Raw genomic sequence first — 24,327 nt, forward strand, 5'->3', positions numbered from 1 at the left:
AAGCATCTTAACAACCCCGAGGGATATAGGAGAAAAACCACTATCCACATTCAGAGGAAATACTGTGGGAGTAAAAACACCAAAGAAAAACAACTGCCTAATGACATGAGTCGAGGGGATATGGTTGGGGATGTAGTCTCTAAATGAACATCCTAGTGCAAACATCAACAACATGGAAATAGGTTCTGATCAAGGACACGTGCAATACCCAGTGGAATTGCGCCTACGGGAAGGGTGAGAGGAGGGGATGGAGGAATAGAAAATGATTTTTGTAACCAAGGAATAATGTTTGAAATTGACCAAATAAAAAAATAATGTCAAAAAAAGGCATCTTGCTCAGGTTAAAGACATTGGACACGCCAAAGCCTTCTAGAATGTATTGTAGAAGAGATTGTCTCATTTTAGTCCTCTAAATTCCAACTCTTATCTATCTACAGTCTGTATGCTTGGTATTAGGTTTTTGACAACTCCTGATCACATTCTTCATAGCCAGTTTTTATTTTTATTTTTAATAAATATATTTTATTTTTACCAATTGCATGTAATAACAAATTTTCACCTAAGTTTTCTGAAGTTCTGTGCTCCAAATTGTCTCCCTCCCTCCTTTCCCTCTCCCTTCTCAGAGCTGGCAAGCAATTTGGTTTGGGTTATACATGTATAAACATGCAATAAATATTTCCATAGTGTTCATTTTTGTAAGAGAAATAAAATATGAAAAAAATTTTATGAAATAAAAAGCCCAAATAAATGAGTGAAAAATCACATTCTTTGATCTGCATTCTGACTCTGACAGTTCTTTTTCTGGAGGTGAATAGCATTCTTTGTCCTAAGTCCCTCATAGTTGTCCCAGATCATTGTATTGCAGAGAGTGGCCAAGTCTATCACAGTTGATCATTCCACAGTATCGCTGTTACTGTGCACAATGTTCTCCCGTAACCAGTTTTTTAATGTGTACAATATGGACTGATAATCATGGGTCCTTTCTGAGTTCTGTCGTACTGTGAATGTTTTCTACACAATTTACTATTTTGTGATAGTTTGTATAGTCACTGATGTAGTTACTCTTTTATGATACATTAGCTATTTCACAGATAGTTGTTGGAACAGTATATTCAGAGTGAGTATAGAAAAGGATGAAAATTTGAGACGCAAACTTTTGAAGTCTTGAAGAATGATTTTACCTGCTGTTGGTGACACAGCATCAATTAATTGAATTCCAAGGCATATATTCAAAGTATATCTGAAGGGCAGTTTAATAATGAAGGATGAAAAGGTTCAGGAGGTTATTTATTCTTAACTTACCAAGTAAAATAAGTGTGAAGTAGTCCTAATTGCCCAGAGGTAATTTACCACATTCTCCTGTTTATGAGCAAGATTGTATCCAGCATTGTCTAGGCAGTTCACTTAATATAGAGGATACTGAGCGAGTTATTTTAAAATCACCATATCCAGAGAAAGAACTGTGAGATTAGAAACGTCAAAAACATATGATCAGCCATGTGGTTCAATGGGGATATGATTGGGGTTTTGGCAACAAAAGATCACTCTATTGCAAATATGAATAATATGGAAATAGGTTTTGAACAATGATACCTGTTAAACCCAGTGGATTTCAGCTCTGGGAGGAGGAGGGAAGACGGGTGGGAAAAATAATGAATCGTGTAACCATGAAAAAATATTCTAAATAAATAAAATAAAATAAAATCTTGATACCTTTTTTATTCTGTGGCACTGCTAAACATAGTATAATTATAATAACTGATGTGTATCTAGGGCTTTAAAATTTGCAAAATGTTTTATTTGCATTATTTCATCAGAGATCCAACAATGTCAGGAAGCAGATATTACATGTATTATTTTTTCATTTTACAGGTGAGAAAAGTGAGGCTATTAGAGGTTAAGTGACTTGTCCATGGTCATAAATCAAATGTGGGATTTGATTTCAAGGCCAGAGCTTTTTCTACTATGTTATCCTACTCGAGTTCCTCTTTTGGAGTCAGTATTACAAATCTGACCTAGGTTTCTCTTTTTTCTCTACCACTGTAATCTTCTTGTTAAGACATCTGCTTTTGATCTTCATTGACTAAGTATTTGGTTGAGCCTTGGTTTCCCTCTTTGTAAAATGAGTATTAATATTAATTACATCACATTCATGAAGTTACTGTGATGGAAGAATAGCTGTGAAAGGAGTGTTTTAGGAAGAGGAGAATTATTATTATGGCATCTGTAATTTAACATCACTGAGTCTAGAAAACAAACTTTGGGATATACATGGAAAGAATTCTGATTTTGAAGTCAGAAGACCTGGATTCCAAACCTAGTTGCTACCCCTTAATACCTGTATGGTTTGGTTTATCTATAAAAAGAAGAGTTTGGACTAGATGATCTCCTAGGTCCTTTCCCACTCTAAACTGATGAATGAATATTTATCAATTAGGCCGTACTGTATTCACTGCAAAGTATTAGGGGAACATAATCTTTTTACTCTCAAGGATCCTACCCTACAGTCAAAGGAAGAAATTGCATATACTGAAATGAATGGACTAGAAAATAGGAGCAATAGTAAACTCTAAGAGTTAGAACAGGTATTTTGGAGTAGTGGATAGAAAGCCATTCTTGGAGCTTAGAAGTCCCAGGTTCACGTTATTGCCTCTGACATTTTGTAGCTATATAACTCTGGGGAGATCACTTAACCTCTTGATGCTCCAAGCACAGAAGGTGTAGACCTGCAATGGTGGGGAGAAAATTATTCAGTGTAGATCCCTATAACAATGACTCAGGTTCAGTCACTGTGTCCTATTGTAGTTCTATAGTGAGAGTTATAAGTAGTAATGGGAATTCAGAAGAAGAAAATGTCATTATGATTTGTTAGTCAAGGAAGAGAATTCATGATCAAGGTAGATACTTATTAACTGTATGATCCTTCCTAAGTCACTTAGTCACTCTCTGTGCCTTAGTTTCCTTATCTCTAAAATGAGGAGGCTGAGTTTTGATGAGTGCTGAGGTTCTAACTCTAGACCTGTGACATAGGAATTTGAAGACTTCCCAAAGATTTGGCATAGTTTTCTGCTTCAGGGCAAAGGGAGAAAATAGTTATATGAGCAACTGTTATCTTTTAACTTTTGTTAGAGTAAAATTAACTTCAAAAATATGGATGAAAATCTGCTATCAAAAACAACTGACCAAAAAAATCCAGATGATTTAAGAATCCTTGAACCAGAGAACCAATTTAAAAAAAAAATGCTGGACACTATTTCTTAAGAAATCATAAGTGAAAACTGCCCAAATCTATTAGAACCAAAAAGCATCATGAAAACCCAGAAAATCTACCAAGCATCTCCTTAAAGAAACTCTAAAGTAAAACGTTCCAGGAATATCATAGCCGTACTTTACAGCATTTTTGTCAAAGAAAAAAGTATCTTGATTAGCCAGAAATAAAGAGTTCAAGTACTAAGAGTCCACAAACAGACTTGACAGATATTTACAATAAAAGGACAGTTAAGGTGGCTCAGGGGATTGAGAACCAATTCGAGAGACAGAAGGTCCTGGATTTAAATCAGATACTTCCTAACTGTGTGATTCCAGGCAAGTTGCTTAACTCTCATGGCCTGGTCCTTACCACTCTTCTGTTTTAAAACCCATACATAATATTGACCTTAAAACAGAAAGTAAGGGTTTAGAAAAGAGAGACAGAGGCAAAGATTGAGACAGAGAGACCTTAGAATGCAACATTCTAAAAGGCTTGTCCGTCTGATTAGAGGTGAGGCTACAAACTCAAAATCATCCATTTAAGGAGGGAGCAGATCTCAGACATCTCATTTCTCAACTGGCTGCCCTACTTTTGGACTTGGGTTGAGGGCAGGGACTGCCCTTTTTTCATAGCTGTATCCCTATTGCTTAGCACAGTAATTGGCATGTAGTAGGTGTTAAATGTTTATTGATTAGTAAATTATATCCAAATTATATTATGTTTGCTTACAACCAAGTGTAATTTACCTAGCAAATCTGAGTATAATCCTATAGAGGAAAAAAAAATAGAACTTTTATGAAACAAAAAATTTTTGACATCCCTAATAAAAAGAATAAAGCTGAGTAGAAACTTTAGAATGCAAACATGAATCAAGAGAAACCAAGGAAGGTAAATTTATTTGAGCCATATAAAGGGGCTATATGAGGATAAAGATCTAGCATTCTAATTAGAGAACAAAAAATATTTCTTGTTATAAGGGCATTGATGAAATTAAATAGGACAAATCAAGGAACTTGGTTGAGTGGGTTAGTTCTGGTCTGATATTTTTAAGAAGAGAAAGAAAAACAAAGTGAGAAAGATACTAGTCGGTAAAGGGACTTTTTTCAGTTATAATTCATGTGTGTGAGAAGATGAATATACAAAAGAAAAAGAAAGGAGCCGAGGGAGTAGGCATCAAATTAGCTTCATTTTTATTTGAATTAGACAAAAAAAAAAAAATTGAACACATACACATGGAATTTGGTGCAGATATACTCAACAGAAAAAAAAAAAAGTGAGGTGGGGCTGGGGTGTTAAGAGGGAAAGGTGATACCAGAAAGAGAATAATCAAAAGCAAAACAAAACTTTCATCTTTACAGGGATCAGAAATTAAGGAGAGTCCAAACTATTAGGTAATAGCTGAACAAATTTTAGCATATGATTACAATAGAATATTATTATACTGTAAGAAATTACTGAAAAACATTTTCAGAGGATCCTAGGAATACTTATATGAACTGATACAAAGTGAAATGAAGAAAAGTAGTAGGTTGATTTATTCAATAACATTATAAAGAAAAACAATTTGTAAGATTTAAGAATTCTGATCAACACAATGACCAACCAGGATTTCAGAAAACCAGTGATGAAGCATAATCCTAATTTTCTAATAGGACAGATGATGAACTCTGGGTGCAAAATAAGGCTTCATTTATTTATTTATTTATTTATTTATTTATTTATTTATTTGTTTATTTATTTGAGGCCCTTACTGTCCATCTTAGAATCAATACTGTGTAGACAGAAGAGCAGTAAGGGCTAGGCAATGGGGGTTAAGTAACTTGCTCCAGGTCACAAAACTAAGAAGTGTCTCAGGCCAGATTTGAACCTAGGACCCCCATCTTTTGGCCTGACTCAATCCACTGAGCCACTCAGCTGCCTCCCCAAATAAGTTATTTTTTAGACATAGTCAAACAGGAATTTGTTTTGCTTGACTATGCCAATGATGAACTACATAAGGGAGGTGTTGTAAATGTTAGCATCAAAGAAGTGTATCATAAGAAAAAGGAATTGGATTGGCCCTGGAGTGAGAGCAAAGTTTATCACATGGAGAGTATGCATCCTTCACTGATATTCACTTAATGTCATGAAGGTCTCTAATACATTTTGTTTATTCTTTGGAAGATTTATGGATAACATGGACAGGAATCACATATAAGTGGGGAAGGATAGGTTTTGAACTGCACAATTGAATAGAATACTGGGTTAGAGTCTAAATAGCAAAGAAGGTACAGGGGCCCGTCTGATTTCTACCAAAACACCCATCAGTAAATAATGATATAATACTTCAAAACACATTCTGAAGCAGCATAACCCACAAAAAAAGACAAGGTAAAGTAATTTTTCAGCACAAAGCAACGTAGAAGGCCAACATGAGGGATCTAATGCACTGGAGTGGAGGTGGGAGGAGTGCAGCAGGCCAGGGCAGGTCCCACTGAGACAATAGGTCTTGTGCACAACTGAAGCAGCAGCCAAGGCTTCTGGAGCTTTCAGCCATAGATAATGAAGAGAGTTAGACAACTGCTCAGAAGGAGATTAGGGCTCTGGGTACAAGAATCTTGTCACATTGTCTATATGCAGAACCAGGTCACTGGAGTCCTTGGCCTGAGACCAGGGTGAAGAGGAGCACCATCACACACTAGCACTTGCAGTCACAGGGGAACAGGGGATCCTGATCAAATTTCAAGAGTAAAAGAGTGCTTGAGATTACTCACAGACTAGGGTGCAGGCCTAGAAAGCATTAAACACATTTCTCCTTACACCTTGGGAAACTGAAAGCAGATAGAACTCCATTGCCAGTTCTGAAGGCCGCTGCACAAAGAACCTGAAGCTTTGAACAGTGTTCCCTTCACCATAGTTACAGAGCCCAACTTCAGCAATTTTTTAACCTAAAAGAAAAAAAGGCAGGAAAGGGAGCAAACAACAGCAAAAAAAAGAAACTTAACATAGAAAGTTATTTTGGTGACAGGGTAGACTCCGATTCAGAGACAACAAAGTTAATATTTCTGTATTCGAGGCCTCCAAAGAAAAATATTAATTGCTTTCAAGCCCCCTAAAAAAGAATTAATGGAGGAGCTCTAAAAGGACTTTTAAAATCAGATAAGAGAGGTAGAAGAAAAATTGGGAAAAGAAATGAGAGTGGCACAGGAAAATCCTGAAAAAAGTCAACAGTTTGGTAGAGGAGACACAAAAAGTCCTGAAGAAATTAATATCTTAAAAAACAGAATAGGTCAATTAGGAAAAGAGATACAAAAATCCAAAGAAGAGAGAACTTTTTAAAAAGTAGAATTGACCAAATGGGAAAATATATACAAAAATGCTCTGAAGAGAAAAATTTCTGGAAAGACAGAATTGGCCCTTTAGAAAAAGAGATATGAGGATACTCTTTACAAAGTAGAATTGGCCAAATGGAAAAGGAGAAACAAAAGCTCACTCAAGAAAAACATGTCTTAAAAATTATATTTGGGTAAGTGGAAACTAATAACTCCATGAGCCATCAAGAAACAATCAAGCAAAGTCAAAAGAATTAAAAAGTAGAAGAAAATGTGAAATCTCTTGGGAAACACAACTGACCTAGAGAATAAACCCAGGGGAGATCATTTAAGATTCTTAGATTGCCTGAAAGCTATGGTTTAAAAAAAAAAGAAAAAAACTTTCAAGAAATCATCAAGGAAAACTGCCCTGATATTCTAGAACTAGAAGACAAAATAGAAATCAAAAAAATCTACTGACTACCTCCTGAAAAAGATCCCAAAAGGATCTTTCCCAGGCTCAAGAGAGAATATTGTAAGCAGCCAAAAAAGAAAGAATTCAGATAATGTGGAACTATAGTCAGGATAACATAAGACTTAAGCAGCTTCTATATTAAAGGATCAGAGGGCATAGTATATGATTTTCGATAGGGCAAAGGAGCTAGGATTCTATCCAAGAATCACTTATCCTGCAAAATTGAGCATAATCCCCAGCTTTTGGGACAAAAATCCACTATTCAATAAAAATTGCTGGGAAAATTGGAAGACAGTGTGGGAGAGATTAGATTTGGATCAACACCTCACACCCTACACCAAGATAAATTCAAAATGGGTGAATGACTTGAACATAAAGAAGGAAACTATAAGTAAATTAGGCAAACACAGAATAGTATATATGTCAGACCTGTGGGAAGGGAAAGACTTTAAAACCAAGCAAGACATAGAAAGAGTCACAAAATGTAAAATAAATAAATTTGACTACATCAAATTAAAAAGCTTTTGTACAAACAAAACCAATGTAACTAAAATCAGAAGGGAAGCAACAAATTGGGAAACAATCTTCATAAAAACCTCTGACAAAGGTTTAATTACTCAAATTTACAAAGAGCTAAATCAATTGTACAAAAAAATCAAGCCAATCTTCAATTGTTAAATGGGCAAGGGTCATGAATAGGCAGTTTTCAGATAAAGAAATCAAAACTATTAATACGCACATGAAAAAGTGCTCTAAATCTCTTATAATCAGAGAGATGCAAATCAAAACAACTCTGAGGTATCACCTCACACCTAGCAGATTGGCTAACATGACAGCAGAGGAAAGTAATGAATGCTGGAGGGAATGTGACAAAGTAGAGACATTAATTCATTGCTGGTGGAGTTGTGAATTGATCCAACCATTCTGGAGGGCAATTTGGAACTATGCCCAAAGGGCACTAAAAGACTGCCTACCTTTTGACCCAGCCATAGCACTGCTGGGTTTATACCCCAAAGAGATAATAAGGAAAAAGACTTGTACAAGAATATTCATAGCAGCACTCTTTGTGGTGGCCAAAAATTGGAAAATGAGGGGATGCCCATCAATTGGGGAATGGCTGAACAAAGTGTGGTATATGTTTGTGATGGAATACTATTGTGCTCAAAGGAATAATAAAGTGGAGGAATTCCATGGAGACTGGAACAACCTCCAGGAAGTGATGCAGAGCGAAAGGAGTAGAACCAGGAAAACATTGTATACAGAGACTGATACACTGTGGTACAATCGAACATCATGGATTTCTCCATTAGTGGCAATGTAATGTCCCTGAACAATCTGCAGGGATCTAGGAGAAAAAACATACTATCCACAAGCAGAGGACAAACTGTGGGAGTAAAAACACTGAGGAAAAGCAACTGTTTGACTACGGGTTGAGGGGACATGTCTGAGAAGAGACTCTAAATGAACACTCTAATGCAAATACCAACAACATGGAAATGGGTTCGAATCAAGAACACATGTGATCATGTGATACCCAGTGAAATCACAAGTCGCCTAAGGGAGAGGTGGGGGGCGGGGGGGAAGAAAAGAAAATGATCTTTGTCTCTAATGAATAATGCTTGGAAATGATCAAATAAAATGTTGTTAAAAAAAAAAAGTTGAGCATAATCCTCCAGATGAAAAAATGGGTATTCAGTGAAATGAAGGACTTTCAAACATTCCTGATGAAAAGAACAGAGCTAAATGGAAAATTTGACTTTCAATATAAGACTCAAGAGAATCATAAAAAAAGTAAACAGGAAAGAGAAATCACTCAGTAATGTTAATACATCTCTTCATAGGGAGATTGGTTTTTGTAATACCAAAGAACTTTATCATTATTAGGGTACTTAGAAGGAGTATACATAGAAGGTAAGGGTGTGAATGATGGGATGATATAAAAAAGAGAAATTAAAATATGAGAAAGAGGGGGGCAGCTGGGTAGCTCAGTGGATTGAGAGTCAAGTCTAGAGACGGGAGGTCCTAGGTTCAAATCTGGCCTCAGACACTTCCCAGCTGTGTGACCCTGGGCAAGTCACTTGACCCCCATTGCCACTCTTCTGCCTTGGAGCCAATACACAGTATTGATTCCAAAATGGAAGGTAAGGGTTTAAAAAAAAATGAGAAAGAGGAACACATTGGGAGGAGGGGGAAGGAGAAAATAGAATGGGGCAAATTATTGTATATAAAGGAGATATGAAAGAGCATTCCCAGTGGAGGGGAAGATGGCAGAGGTGGGGAGGAGAGTATGTGATCTTTATTCTCATCAGAATTGACTCAATGAGGGAAGAACATACACAATCAATTGGGTATAGAAAGCTATCTTACTTTACAGGAAAATAAAAAGAGAAGGGGATGAGAAAGGGAGTGGGGATGATAGAAAAGAGAGCAAATTGGTGGAGGTAGAGGTCAATAGTTAAATGGGTAAATAGGATGGAAAACAATACATAGTAATCATGATGGTTCAAAAAATTTTTACAAGTCTCTAATAAAGATCTAATTTCTCAAAAACATAAGATAAATGAGTTGAACATTTAAGAATACAAGTCTGATAAATGGTCAAAGGATATGATCAAATAGTTCTCAAATAAAGAAAGCTCTCTATAGTCCTGCAAAAATGCTCTAAACCATTATTAATTAAAGAAATGCAAATTAAAGCAACTTTGAGGTACCTCTCCATACCTATAACATTGGCTTTTATGACAGAAAAGGAAAATAATAGAACTTGGAGAGGATGTGGGGAAGCTGGGACATGAGTATATTTGGGGGTTATTGTGAACTGATTCAATAATTCAGGAGAGCAATTTGTACCTAAGCCCTTAAAACAGTACATATCCTTTGACCTAGCAATACCATTACTAGGTTTGCATCCCAAAGAAGTAAAGGGGGTTAGGGGGGCATATGCACCAAAATATTTATTTTAATAAAATTCCACTTAAGTTTTCCAAAATTATATGATCCATATTGTCTTCCTCCTTTTTTCCCTCCCCCTCCCAGAACTCCCAAGCAATTCAGTCTGGGTTATACATGTATTATCTCACAAACATATTTCCATATTCATTTTGTACAAAAATATTTAAAGCATCTCATTTAAGGAGTGGGGTGGGACAAAGATTTGGAAAGTGATGGGGATATCCATCAATTGGGAAATGGCTGAGTAAGTTATAGTATATGATTGTAATGAATACTATTGTGCTGTAAGAAATAACAAGTGGGTGGAGCTCAGAAAATTTTGGAAAGGCTTACACAAACTGGAGCAGAATGAAATAAGCGCAACTAGGAGAACATTATACAGTGAGGAATATTTTATAGTTCACAACTGTGAATATCAACTATTCTCAACAATATAGTAATCTAAAACTATCCCAAAGGACTCATGATAGGGGAAAAAAAAGCTATCTATGTCTAGAGAATAACTATCTGACCAAAAAAACAAAAACAAAAACTTTTCACTTTCTTAATTTTTTTCCTATTTGAGTTTTTTTCCACAAAAGGATTAATAAAGAAAAATGTTTTACATGATTGTACACATGTAAAATCTATGAGATTGCTCACCATCTCAAGGAGAGTTGTGGGATTTGGAGGGAGGGAGAGAATTTGAGACTCAATATTCTTTGAAAAAGTTGGAAACTTATTATATATAATTAGGGAAAAAATAAAATAAAATTTAATACCTAAATAAAAGAGTACCTACATCTGTGAGATCCTGAATAAACTGCAACTCATTATGTAAATATAAGTAATAATACTAGGTACTAAATAGATATTTGTTGAAAAAAAGAATTTTTACACCAGTCTTTACTTCTTGAAAGCTTACATCAAATGCAGAGTCTAGCAGAAATTATACTTTTAAGTGACAAAATTAATATAGGTTGCTTAGTAGTAAGGTTTCACTGACAATTTAATTCTAAAATCTCTTTGTACCATGCCTGACACATAGTAAGGGTTGCTTATTGATTTACTGACTAATCTATGTATCTAGAGCTAGAAAGTACCTTAAAAGTCATCTAGTTTAGCCTAGTCCCTCATTTTATTAGCAAAGAAACTGAATCCCCAAAATTTATGACAAAGGCAGTACTTGAACCTCAATTTGGATTTTTAATCTAAGGTCCTTTTCACTGAGTAATACTACCTGTCTCAGGACTGGTTTAACAAACTTAAGTGTGATGTATATAATTTCACATTAAAGATAAATTCCTCTATATTATATATGTTAGAAGGTCAATTAAATGAATTTAGAAAGTATTTTTTTTATATAAACTTGACTTTGAACCCCCAAATAAAATGGTGTGGTAATCTCATTCCATTTCTTTTGGAGGGGGAGGTATTACAGTCCTTAAAGTCCCTCATTGGGTAGTCAGACAGCAACCTGGACCATTATTTGTCAGGAAATTACAAATCAAGATTTGATATTAGCTGAAGTTTCTGCATTAGATCAACATATTAGAATAGCCAGTTACACAGCTGCACAGAATAGCAAAGAAGCTTTCTCAGTTCCTCATGCAAGCATATTTTTTTCTTGAGCATTAAACTCACTAATGATACATGAAAGCAACCATCAGAAAGCTGCTTCTGAAAGCCTAGCTTGTTCCTTTGCCCAGAGAACCACCTGTAAGCAAATATAGTGAAGGCGGCCATTTAGCTAAAGGAAAATTAATTTACAGTGAAAAAGCTGTAATGCCTGAGAGTGCATAGTGATCTCTTGTGGACAATATTGTTGAGTCCTTATTGATTAGACTTCATTGTGACTTAATTAATTCTAATGCTACATAAGCATTTTATTACTGGGAATGCAAGACTTAGTCTTATATAATGCTTCTGGAGAATGCACAATGCAGAATGTACTGCTGCCAGAAAGCCTCCACTCAGAGAAAAACAACTAAGCTTTGATTTGTCTACTCACTAGGAACCACAGCATTCTTTGGGACTAAAATCACTTTCTTTAAAAGGACTGGAGAAAAATCAAGTTGTCACCCCTTTAATCTTGGATTGTAAATGGAGGCCGTCATAGAAACTTAGAATAGACATTAATTGACCACCGCTTAGAGACTCCATAGCATAATGGTCTTTTTTGACTATTAATAAATATCCTATACCTCAGAGAAAAGTTAGAGTGACTGCAAATCCTGCACAGTGAAAGCAGTTATCATTCCCTATCCAGACCCATTGAATCACCTAAGGGGAGGTGGGGGCAGGGGAGGCTTCAAATGAAGACTTAAAGATGTTTGCTTTGATTATCAGGGAGGAATATAGTGATTGGTCTTCTAATTGACTATGTTCTAATATGACTAGGATCTTTCTTAGGACAGGGCCGCAGGAATTCTCACCTTCTCAGCTTGAGAATTCTCACTGTGCTGGGATCACACTATGGAATTGATTGGCCCAGTGGGTTGAGAACCAGGCCTAGAGAACTAGGAGATTAGAGGTCCTGCCCTGGGCAAGTCACTTAACCTCAGTTGCATAGCCCTTACCACTCTTCTGCTTTGAAACCAGTACTTAGTACTGATTATAAGACAGACGATAAGGGATTAAAATAACTGATAAATTTAAAAGGAACAAGTTTCATTTTTCAAATAAGTAGAAGTTGTTGGGCCAAGTGATTTTGCCCCTCAGTAGCTTCCACACTATTAAAATATTTGGGGTGGAGTGGGGTGCAAAGGGGAGAGGTTCAGGTTTGGAATGTAATAGCAGCTTGAATTCTTTGAATTTTAACAGGAGTTTTTGTCCTCAGCCCCATCCTTATTTGCCAAATGCTCCTGATCTAGCTCCCCAAGGTTTCACTATTCTGCTATGTCTATCTATCAAATTAATGAGAAAGGTGTTTTTAAATTCTATTCCAGAAAGGTTTGGCAATGTATTCAGTGGTGGAAACACAAGAATTAGGTCTTTAAAATTAAATCAAGGACCATCTTGTCTGATAAATGTTGAGAACTGCCCTGTTATAATTTTTTTTTTGCCTTAGTATACACTTGATTTGTATTTCTTTCTTCTTCTGTAAGAAGCTGAAAAAAAATATAATGGTGGTAAGTTTTTGCATTGTGGGGTTTTGTGTTTGTTTTTAGACTATACTCACTGGCAACACTCACTTATATCCAAGTTCCTCTTAAATGTTGCCTATCTTTTCCAAATATAAAAACCATTCACAAAAAAAGGCTGGGTTTTTTTTTTTTAACAAAACAAAATGACCTGATCCTGCCACAATCAGAATATTCTCATGATTATCTTTTGGTAGAGTAGTCCTTGCTGAAAGAATTAAAAGGTAAATCACAAGATAATAAAGGCAATTTTTTACCACTATAGTCAGTCTTTTATGGAAAGTGATTTGGTCAGAGCCAGAAAGTATCATCTTCATCAGTACCTAGAGAGGTATCATTCTATCCTTATTCTATGCCTGTGGGATGAGAGAGAACTAGGAGGGTCCTTCAGTGGAACCCTTAGTGCATATCCAATAAAAGTTAGCAGTTGACGTCAACCATCTGTTAAAGTCAAACCTCTTCCATGTGGTCACTGTTCTGACATCTAAACACAAAGCAAACATGTGTTCTTAATACAGACACACGAATGCATATAAATAATATACTCACATTTCACTTGCCAACATACGAGTACATTTTAAGACTAAATAAAGGTCAACTTCCATTACCCAAATTATAAGGTACTAGCTGAAATTTTCTGTTACAGTGTAACTTTGTTCTATTGTATATTTTTTGAAATACTGAACTAGCTTCATCTTGGAAAAACTTCAATATGGTGGTCACATTCAAAGTACTTTTATTAATTAAAATTGTGAATGATAAAAGTGATTTCAAGTCTCTAGACAATAGCTACCATTGTTTCAAGTGATAACCAGTACAAAATTTCATTACAACTGAAAAATCTAAGTAATAACTCAGGCCTTATAGTAATGAAATTTGATCTATAAATATTACTTTTTTTATTTTACCTGGGTACTTAACAAAAACCAATCATTAGATAAGTACACTTTATATAACAGGTAAGCTCCATACCAAGACCACCTTCCTTGTCTTAAGTTCATCATCTGAGAGGTTTAACTATTCTCTTTTATTTGTCAAATATATTGTGTTGTCTTATTTTTTCCTTGCTTAGTACCTCGCCTTTAGAGTGACTTGAGAATGAGAGTAGTCAATGACTAAATATTCTTGTTCTCATCATTTAGAATTTAATGCTATTTAGACTTTCTTCTTTTTTTGTTTTATAAACAATAATCCATTTTCATACGAACAGATGTTTTAGAGCTTTATTAGCCACTTTGTTTCTGTTTCCTTCTGGATTTTTTTTCAGACTAGAGCCCTCTTTGAAGTCTGAATCACTTTGAAGAAAACATTGCTAGGAGGTTTATTAAAAATATAAAATATAAAAGTCTTGAGCTTAGCTCTCTGGAATTATTTTTTAATAAATCTGGTAGTTACTGGGAAGGGCAAGGACTTTTGAGAAGCTTGACTTCACTGCTGTTCTTTCCAAGTAAGAAGTTGAATTTGCTCGGTAATTACCTCTTACTTGCCTCCCCTTTCATTCCTCCTGACAAACAGATGCCTGGTGCTTCCCTCAACCCTGAGTAGTTTCATGTGGCCTAAAAGAATCTATGACTCTATTTCTTCCAAGGCCACTCCCTCTGCCCACAGAGCTAGAAATATCTTCTGTGCCAGGTCCCATTAGTTGGCAGCACTTAAAAGGCTTGAGGGACAGTTGGCCTCTCACTCCATCATAGGAATCGGCTTTGGGAACCTTGTGGTTGGATTCCCCTAATTCCACCACCCTTTTTTCCTTTTGATTATTTTTTGGGAGGAAAACCAGCATCACTCTTGAAATAATCAAACCATATAAGCCAATCTGTTTTCTTTATAGCATGTGAATCTCCCCCAACAAACTTGCCAACACAAAGAATCCTGTTTGTCTTCTCAACGTGATTTACAACTCTATCATTCACCTACCTCGAAGTTATGCTTTTCAAGTAGTCCCATAACTACCTGACCATCTACTTACACATTCCATATTTTATTCTCTAGAATCTTGAGACTAAAAGAGATCACAGCAGTATAGAGCCTAATGCCCTCATTTTACAAATGCAGAAGCTGAACACTAAAAAAGTTGAATTTATTTGCCTGATGTTGGAACATCTTTAGATCTCCCATTGGGAGACCGACATCTCCCAATTGCAAAGCTGCCTTGTGTGACCATTTTATAGGGACTGTATCCATTCCACAGGTAGACAAGAATTTATTAAAGCAGTAGTTGAGGGCAGCTAGATTGTTCAGTGGATAGAACACCAGACCTAGGAACAGGAAGTTCTGGGTTCAACTCTGGCTTCAGACACTTCCTAGCTCTATGATCTTGGGCAAGTCACTTAACCCCAGTTGCCTAGCCCTACTGTTGGTCTGCCTTGGAATCAAGACTTAGTATAGATTCTATCCCAGAAGGTAAGGGTTAAAGAAAAAGAGAGAGACTAGTTGTTATATATACAAAGGATTTTTATATTCATCTGAGGAAGAAATTACAACCTGTACACAAAATATAATAAAAGATGATTTGAGAAAGAAGAAAGCACTGACAACTAAAGCAAATAGGGAAAGACTTCCCTGAGGTAGGAGCTGATGAGCAGAATCTTGAAGGAAGACCAAGATACAAAGAAGCAGAGATACTGTGTCAAAAGGAAACTATATATATTCTTACTGTAGGCACATCCTATCTCAGTATAATGTAAGTTCCTGGAGAGAATTCATTTTTTTTAATTAATATCCAGGATTACTGGTGTCTAATAGGTGCTTAATAAAGGCTTGCTGAATTGAATCGAAGTGAATTGGTGTCTACTCAGTAGCCACCAAAAATCAGTCCTCTGCAAGCATCTAGACAGATTTTAAGTTCTTTTCTTCAGAATCTTTCTCACCTGATCTTGTTTCCCTTCCCTTTTGTGTCTTTCCCCACCTCCATTTCCTTTAGTATGTCCAGGGAATGGTGTTGGAGGAGAGATCTTTTTGGAAGAGATCTTTTTCATTGCCAAAGGTTGTTTCAGTTCACCCTATAATAACTCATACTGTGACCACATGCAGATGTTTTATCAGATGGTAATATTGCTCACAGATTCCTTCCATGAGGCCCCAGAATAGCAAGTCAAGTCAAAGAATTCTAACTCCTATAGGGGATATGCTTCCAGAGAGAGAGAGAGAGAGAGAGAGAGAGAGAGAGAGAGAGAGAGAGAGACAGAGATTTGGACAGAACCTTAGAGGATATTTAATCTTACTGCCCATCTAATATAGGACTATCCTCAATATTATCCATGGTAATCATTTAGCCTCTGCTTGAGCATTTCCATTTAATAATTTATGAGGTTCTCTTATTAGATTCACTTATCAGAAAGTTCCTTCATATTGAATGAAAACTTTTCTCCCTATATATTCTATTCATTTGTCTTAGTTCTGCCTTTGGCAAAAACTCATAATACATTATCTACTTCCATGAGACAGGCCTTCAAATATTTGAAGATAATGATCATAACTTTACTTTCTCCCTTTTAGAGGCTAGACATCACTAGGCCTTTTGTCCTATGGTTGGGTTTTAGGTTTACTTTCAGGAAGCTATTAGAAAAATTATCCCCCTTGCTTATGGAAATCAGGAATTATGAGCATATTTTACATTATATGGATAAAGAATTAAGGGAAACACGGGCCCATCTGCTGCCTCTCACACATACTAACTGTATCACCCCAAAGAAGGCACTGAACCTTTCAGTACAAGAGGGAACTATCTCAAACTAGGAGTTAACAGTCAATCCTGCTGATCTGCAACAATCCAGGGTGCTCCCCACACCATTAAAATCATCAAATCTGGGTTTGGGGGAACTTCTTTCCCACTCCCAACCTTCTTCGATTTCTTCTTTTCCAGGCTACGTACTCTGAAACACATAAGGAAATAACTATCAGGGACATAGATTCCCCCAAGAGACCATATCTACCTAGCCTTCCTTCTACTTTGATTCTTATCCTAGGAAATCTCTGGCTTTAAGACACTGCCCCAAAGGCAGTATCTTAAGTCATCCAAATGCCTGTCAGAACATTGAGGCAGGGTCTAGACTGAACATGCTCTTGTTAACAGTCTGCTGATACATAGATTGGGTTTCATTGGAGCCATGGTGATTTTCTCTACAGAGACGCCTTGGCGTCTCCCATAGAACAGATGAAAGCAGTGCTCTGAAGAGCAACTGCTGCTCTGGCCCTCACTCAGAGCAAGTTCCTAAGGAGAAGCCCAGAGTTTTTCTTTCTATTCATTGTCAAGGCCCTGCCTTCTGGGATGAAGCAAGTGTGGGGTCTATGTCTTAACATCTGAAAAAGCTGGTGTTTTGTTCTCTTTGATCCAAGACCCCAGTTTATTTTGACCTAGTTGGATTAAAAATCTGATGAGTTAATATTGTTCTTAGGAGAATTTCCATTTTTAGCAATAGTTTATTCTCCATTTTAACCTTTTAAAACCATAGTTCATATAGAAAAGTACATTCAAATATAGATCAAGTTCATATACTATAAAACCCCAGAAAATATGAATTGATAATGATCGTGTACTTTTTGATGATATCTTTTCTATATTCTGCTATATTTCATTTTCATATTGCTTATTATTAAAGTATTAAATTCATATTGATTACTTTATGCTGAACATTGAATTAAACAAAGGGTCTTGCTTTTTAAATATGGAGTCTCTGAAATTGAACATTTCACAAAATATAAATTAATAGAGAATTGATTTTTATTTTTGGTAAGAGAAGGTTGTTTAGGAGATCTCTCTTCCAGCCATAAGTGTATTTGGTCATTCTTCTCGGGCAGTCTATTCTAGAGCTAGGGAGGTTTATTCCTAAAGTGCGAAATTCTGGACAGAAGTTGAAAGAAAATAGAGGAGTGCCATCTAGAGGTTTAAAATACATATGCCATATTAGCTACCATGGCTTTCTGAATGAAACACAGTATTTCCCCCAAATAATTGCAGACCCCAGAATATGCCTTGTCAGTGGCATTTCTCATCCATATATAGAGAAGCTATAATTGCAGGGTCTAGATTGGCTGGCCTAGAAACATAATATAGTGGAATAAAAGCTTAATGTTCCAGGAAAAGGCAATTATTCTATTCTGTAGGAATGTAGGAACGACAGCCCTAGTGACCAAAATTGCATTTTAAATCACAGAGCAAGGACAAGTTTCAAATGCTTGCTATGTATTCACTGTGATAAAGCTTTGTGGAGCTTTTAAAAACATTTCTTGTTATTTAAGGTTTTAGAGTAAATTAAAAATTAGATGTAATGTCTTCCATTCTTTTGAAGATAATTGCATACAGGGTTTATAGAGCAGTATGAAAAGTGATTATATTGCATAGATGATTTCATTCTGAAAATAAAAAACAATCATTAGTCATCAAATTCCTATTGCAACACAAACCTATGTAGTACAAAGGAAAAAGTTAACTAGACCCTTCCCTCTTTGAGCTTATATTCTATCTGGGTCAGCAGCACATATACAATGTATATACACATGACATCACTATAAAATACATCTAGACCTCTGGGGAGATTGGAGAAGACCTCATGAAGAAGGTGGCATTTGAACTTTGTTTTGAAGGAAGACTTAAAGATTCTGAGATGTTGAGTTCATAAGGTCAAGCATTCCAAGCATGGGGGACAGGCTGTGCAAAGACATAAGAAGGGAATGGAATGTCATGAATGAGGATGAGCAGATAAGCTGGTTTGACTGGACATTAGAGTTGTAGAAAGAAGAGAAATAGTATAAGAATTCTGGAAAAGTAGCCTGCTAGCCACATCGTGGGGGACTTTAAATACCAGTGAAGTTTATTTTTTATCCTAGGTCAGTCAGTCAGTCAGTCAGTAAGACTTTCTTAAACATGTATTTTGTATGTGCCTGGACTCTGGGGATATAAACCCAAATGAAAGAAACTATTTTCTCCTTGCAGTGAGTTTATATTCTAATGGGAGAGACAACAGATACCTATTAAAATATATACAGCAAAAATATAAAAGTAACAAACACAAATATATACAAAATAGATAACGGCAGGGGAGTTTGGGTCAGAGGCTGCTAACAATTGAGGGGATAAGGAAAGACTTCAGATAAAGGAAGAAAGGGACTCTGAGATAAAGGTAAGGAAGGAGGTAGGGGACAGCCCTGCACAAGAAAAAAGGAAGGAGGGGAATAAGCTTTGCTATGGTACATAGTGTCTACTATGTGCCAGACACTGCACTAAGTGCTTCTAAGCATTATCTCATTTCATAGGAGATAGAGTGCCACGAGTGAGAGACAGAGGAGAGAGGCCAGTTTACCTGGATTGCTGAGTACTGAGGGCAGTAATGTTCAACAAGGCTAGAAAGATAAGTTGGAACCTGGTTATGTAGGGTTTTAAAAGCTAACCAGAGACATTAAGAAGCTACTGAAGCTCATTAAATAGGGGTTCAAATGGTCAAATCTACGCTTAAGGAAAATTATTTTGGCATCATGGTATTGGGTAGACTAAGTGGGGTAGAGAGAGACTGGAGCTGTTGCAGTAATTCAGTTGAAAGATGATGAGGGCCTGAATTAGGACAGTGGCCATGTTGAGCAGAGGGAAGAGGATGGATGTAAAAGATCTGAAAGTAGTGTGGACAAGTCAGTGTGTGTCCCTATAAGCTAATGGGGTTTGTTTAAAAAAATTTTAGAGTGTTGACCTATTAAATGAATTGGGGGGCGGGGTACAGTGTCTAGAAAACTGGGCTTGGAATCAGGAAGATCTGCATTCAGATCAGAATTCAAGCCCTTAATAAAAGTGTGACTCTGGGCTAATCACTTAAACTCTGTTTGCCTCAGTTTCCTTGTTTGTATAAACAAATAGGAATAATAATAGCACCTACCTCCCAGGGTAGTTATGAGGATTAAATGAGATAATAATTCTAAAGTGCTTAGCACAGTGCCCGGAACATGGTAAGCACTATATAAATGTTAGCTTTTGTTATTATTATTACTACTTCTTAGAACACTTTCCCATACTTTCTCATTTTATAATAATAAACATTGAATAAATGAATTGTATTGTCAGAGTCTCATAATCCCTATGAGAGAGGTTATATAGTATCTCTGTGTTAGAGATGTTAAAACATCTGAGGCCCATAGAGGTTGTGACTTGTTCAAGTTCACACTGAAAGTGATTAGTATATCTAGAATGAAAATTTAAGCCAATGTTCTTTTACTGCTATATGTCCCAAAGGATAAGGGTGTCAGTTTACCTCTTTCTGTATGTTACACAGCACAAAATAATGCACAGATGGGTACTTAAATACTTTCAAGTGGTTATTCACTGTTTTCTTGAGTTCTGGGGAAGTATCCTCTAACTTGGGAATTAATTCACTCCTTCTCTCTGTCCTTGCATAATTGCTTCACAGTGTCATCATAAATCATTAATTCCCTGGGTTTTTTTTTTAATTAACATACTCTGAAAAAACTAATTAAACTTCTGAGCCAGAAGTTCGAGACTGTTCAAAACAATATGTGTTGGAGGAAAGAATTGACTATTTTGAGAAATATTAAGAGATCAGAGATATCTAGAGGACACTCGACCTGGATTGAATGGGACTAGGGAAAGCATGGAAAAATGAAATATCCAGAGATTATTACCCAGCTGCATTGTAACTAGCAGCAGTAAACCTCTCCTGCCCTTCCTAGGACTTTTAATGAAAATCCTAACAAGTAAACACATTAACTAATTTGAATTTTATCCCTTTGATTAAGTAAGCAGTGAAATGGCAAAAGCCCTGGAGTAAGTTGAAATGCAAGGGACCAGTTGATAATCCCATAAATTGAAATTGACTATAGTTCCTTAATTCTTTGGGAATTTTTTTTCCTGGCCAAAAACTAAATAGCTGCTCTTTCTGTCTTGCAGAATGTGAGCACTTGATCCGCCACATGCTGGTGTTAGACCCAAGTAAGCGCCTCTCAATGGAGCAGATCTGCAAACACAAGTGGATGAAGCTGGGAGAGGCTGATCCCAACTTCGAAAGGGTAAGTAAGCTCCATACCATCTGCCTGGGGGTGGCTGCAGTTTCCTGGCTATGTTTATGTAAATCGGGCCATGACCTGAAAAGGTAGGAAGTGGAAGTAAGCTGTTGTGTAATATTGGGGGAGCAAAATAGATCTGGCAAGATGTGATATTAAAGGACTCTCAAACAGCAAGGCTGCTGAAATTCACTATAGGATTTCTTGCTTCTTACATTAATGTCCTAATTCTCATTCCCTTATAGGGGATGGGATATATACCCTCTTGTTCTTTCCATCATTTCAGTCAAAGGAATTTATATATAAACATCTTCTTTTGACTCCCCTCAAAAAAACAGGGCAGAGCATAAACTTCCCACAACTGGAAACTTTTATTTGCAGAAATGTCTCATTTCAACATAATCCTAGGCTAAATTTGCCAAACTAGCAGCTTTTGCTATTAAGCAAGAGGCATGATATAAGGCACTTGTTTAGTGTGCTTCTCTGAACAATTTAAGTTTTGTAATTTGCTTTTCTATATACCTTTCAGTTAATAAGTGAATGCCAGCATCTGAAGGTAGAAAGACAAATGGAGCCTCTGAATGAAGATGTATTGTTGGCCATGGTGGAAATGGGGCTGGACAAGGAGAGAACACTGCAGGTAACTCTATAGGAAATGAAAAATAGGGTAAGGTAGTTATATTTGCATTCCCTTTTTTTGCCTAGAGGCTTTTATACTTCAGTGTTCTTATTGAAACTATTGAAACAGTTTAAATGGTGGCATATTATTTTATCAGGCCTTTTCCTGTTCTCTTGGCAGTCACTAAGGACAGATGCCTATGATCACTACAGTGCAATCTATAGCCTACTGTGTGATCGACTTAAGAGACATAAGAACCTGCGTATTGGAGCACCTCCCAGTGTACCACGGACCATGACCTTCCCAGCACCAGCTGCTATCCAGGTGAGCAGTAACCTTAGTGTTACTAGTCTAGAATAGGCAACACTTTTAGCCTACTTCTCTCCTTTCCCCCACTCATATTAACCTCCCCTCCCTTTCCCCCATGCCATAGACCATCTTTTCCTTTACAGAGTGGAAAGGAAGATCTAGTGCTCTTCTTTTGGAAGAGGGGGGTCAAAGGCTTGGCACCTAACATTATATTTGGTTACAGGATATCATTTTCAATATAATTGGGAGGAAGTTTCCTCTTGAAGATAATTTCCTTTTAGTAGTTTCTAGCATCCAAGATTTAAGTAGCAAGAGGGTTAGACATTGTAATGAAAGCTTTAGGAAAAAAGATATTCTTTTACTCCACTAATTAAGATGCATCGGTGTGCATACACTCAAATGTGTGCCCTGTTTTCTAGGCGGAGCAAGCAGGTACCACTGTAAGCATCAACGTTCCCCAGGTGCAGCTTATCAACCCAGAAAACCAAATTGTGGAGGCAAGTAGCTATCTCTGGTGGGCTCCAGTTTTGTTTTGTTTTTTCTTCTCCCAAATTTTCTTTTTAGAAAAATGATAATTTGACAAATATCAATAAACATGGACATTTCCATATATCAAAAAAGAAATGATATATTGAAATCATGAATCTCTATGGCTCATAATCTTTCATTTTTAAACTACATCTTAAATTTATCATGATAATGCCAATACTACTATCCCCTTTTAGACTTCCGTTCTCTTTGGCATATTTTTAAAGTATTTCATTTGTGCTCTTTTCCTGTTTTCTTTCTTCACAATCCCCTTCTCCTTTAACTCTCCCTCCAAAAACAAGAACCCTCCCTTATACCAGATAAATATTATTAAGCAAAACAAATTCATATTGGTTGTATCTAAAAATATTTGTCTCATTTTGTCCATTTAATCCATTTACATTCTTACAAAGAAGGGGATATCTGTCTTTTGGAATCATGTTTGATCATTACATTTGTCAGTCATAAGATTAAGATTTAGAGCTGGCCAGAATGAAATATAGCCCACTGGTTTTAAGGATAGGGAAAATGCAAATAAGTTATGTGACTTGCCTAGGATCACACTGCTATTAAAATATCTGAGGCAGTGGGCAGCTAAGTGACTCAGTGGATGAAGAGCCAGGTATAGAGATGGGAGAGGTCCTGGGTTCAAATTTGTCCTCAGACACTTCCTAGCTGTGTGGCAAGTCACTTAATCCCCATTGCCTAGCCCTTAGCACTCTTCTGCCTTGGACCCAATACACAGTATTGATTCTAAGGCGGGAAGGTAAGGGTTTGTTTTCTTTTTTTAAATATCTGAGGCAGAATTTGAATCTAGGTCCAAGACAATATACTCTTCCTATTGAGTTAAGCCTTTCAAAGTTGTTTTGCCTCCTGATATTGTAGTCATTGTCAGTGGATAGATTATTTTCCTGGTTCAGTCAGTTTCATACTATATCCATGCCAGGTCATTCCAGGGTCCTCTGAATCTGTCCCTTTCATCATTTCTTACAGAAAGATTTGTTTCAGCCATTCCCCAGTTGATGAGTATGCATTATTTCTCCAGTTAGTTTTTCTCATAAAAAGTGTTGTTATATTTTTCTACATGTGGTTCCTTTTACTTTATAATTGATCTCTTTGGGGTATATGCTAAGTCAAAGGGTATGCACAATTTAGTGACTTCTAAGTAGTGGTCCTAATTTGCCTAACAGGTGGATCAATTCACAGCTTCTTCAATAATGGGTTAATCTATCATATATATCTCTTCTTCATTTGAAATTCCTTGAGAAAGTAATCTAAAAAGAAGGCGCTTCCATTTCTTTCTTTCACTTTTAAACCCTCTGTATACTGGCTTCTAATCTGATTAATCAATTGAAACTTCTCAAATTACTCTTCAGAATTGCAATGATCTTTTAATTGGCAGATTAACCCTAAACCCTCAACCCTGATCCTTCTTTACTTCTCTGCATTATTTGATGCTATTGACCACCTTCTCCTGGATAGTCTCTTCTCTTCTGGTTTTTGTGACACTATTTCCTGTCTTCCAGTCATTCTGACTGCTTCTTCATGATTTATACCTGTTCACTGTGGGTATCCCCCAAAACTCTGTCCTGAGCACTCTTCCCTTTTTGCCCTATATCATCTTTCTTAGTGATCTCATTAGCTTCCAGAGAGTCTGTCATTATTTCTATGCACATAGTTCTCAGATTTATTTATCCTATCCTTACCTTTCTCTTGATTTCTGGTCTCAAATTATCAGCTGCTGATTAGACATTTTAAACTAGATGCCCTAGAGACAT

The 24,327-nt window shown here is 36.5% G+C and overlaps 1 protein-coding gene across 9 annotated transcripts in view; it reads left to right on the top strand.

The window, feature by feature from the left end:
• The window catches only part of SIK3 (SIK family kinase 3), a 301,246-nt gene that overhangs the window by 234,526 nt on the left and 42,393 nt on the right, over positions 1-24,327 (top strand). For all 9 annotated transcript variants that reach the window (XM_056794354.1, XM_001380826.5, XM_007494739.3 and 6 more), the window contains 4 exons: positions 20,981-21,099; positions 21,623-21,733; positions 21,893-22,036; positions 22,441-22,518. In XM_056794354.1, coding sequence (XP_056650332.1) covers positions 20,981-21,099; positions 21,623-21,733; positions 21,893-22,036; positions 22,441-22,518 — 452 coding nt within the window. The remainder of the gene's footprint in view (positions 1-20,980; positions 21,100-21,622; positions 21,734-21,892; positions 22,037-22,440; positions 22,519-24,327) is intronic.

Source organism: Monodelphis domestica, chromosome 4, assembly GCF_027887165.1.
Source record: "Monodelphis domestica isolate mMonDom1 chromosome 4, mMonDom1.pri, whole genome shotgun sequence".
In the NCBI taxonomy this organism is placed as follows: domain Eukaryota; kingdom Metazoa; phylum Chordata; class Mammalia; order Didelphimorphia; family Didelphidae; genus Monodelphis; species Monodelphis domestica.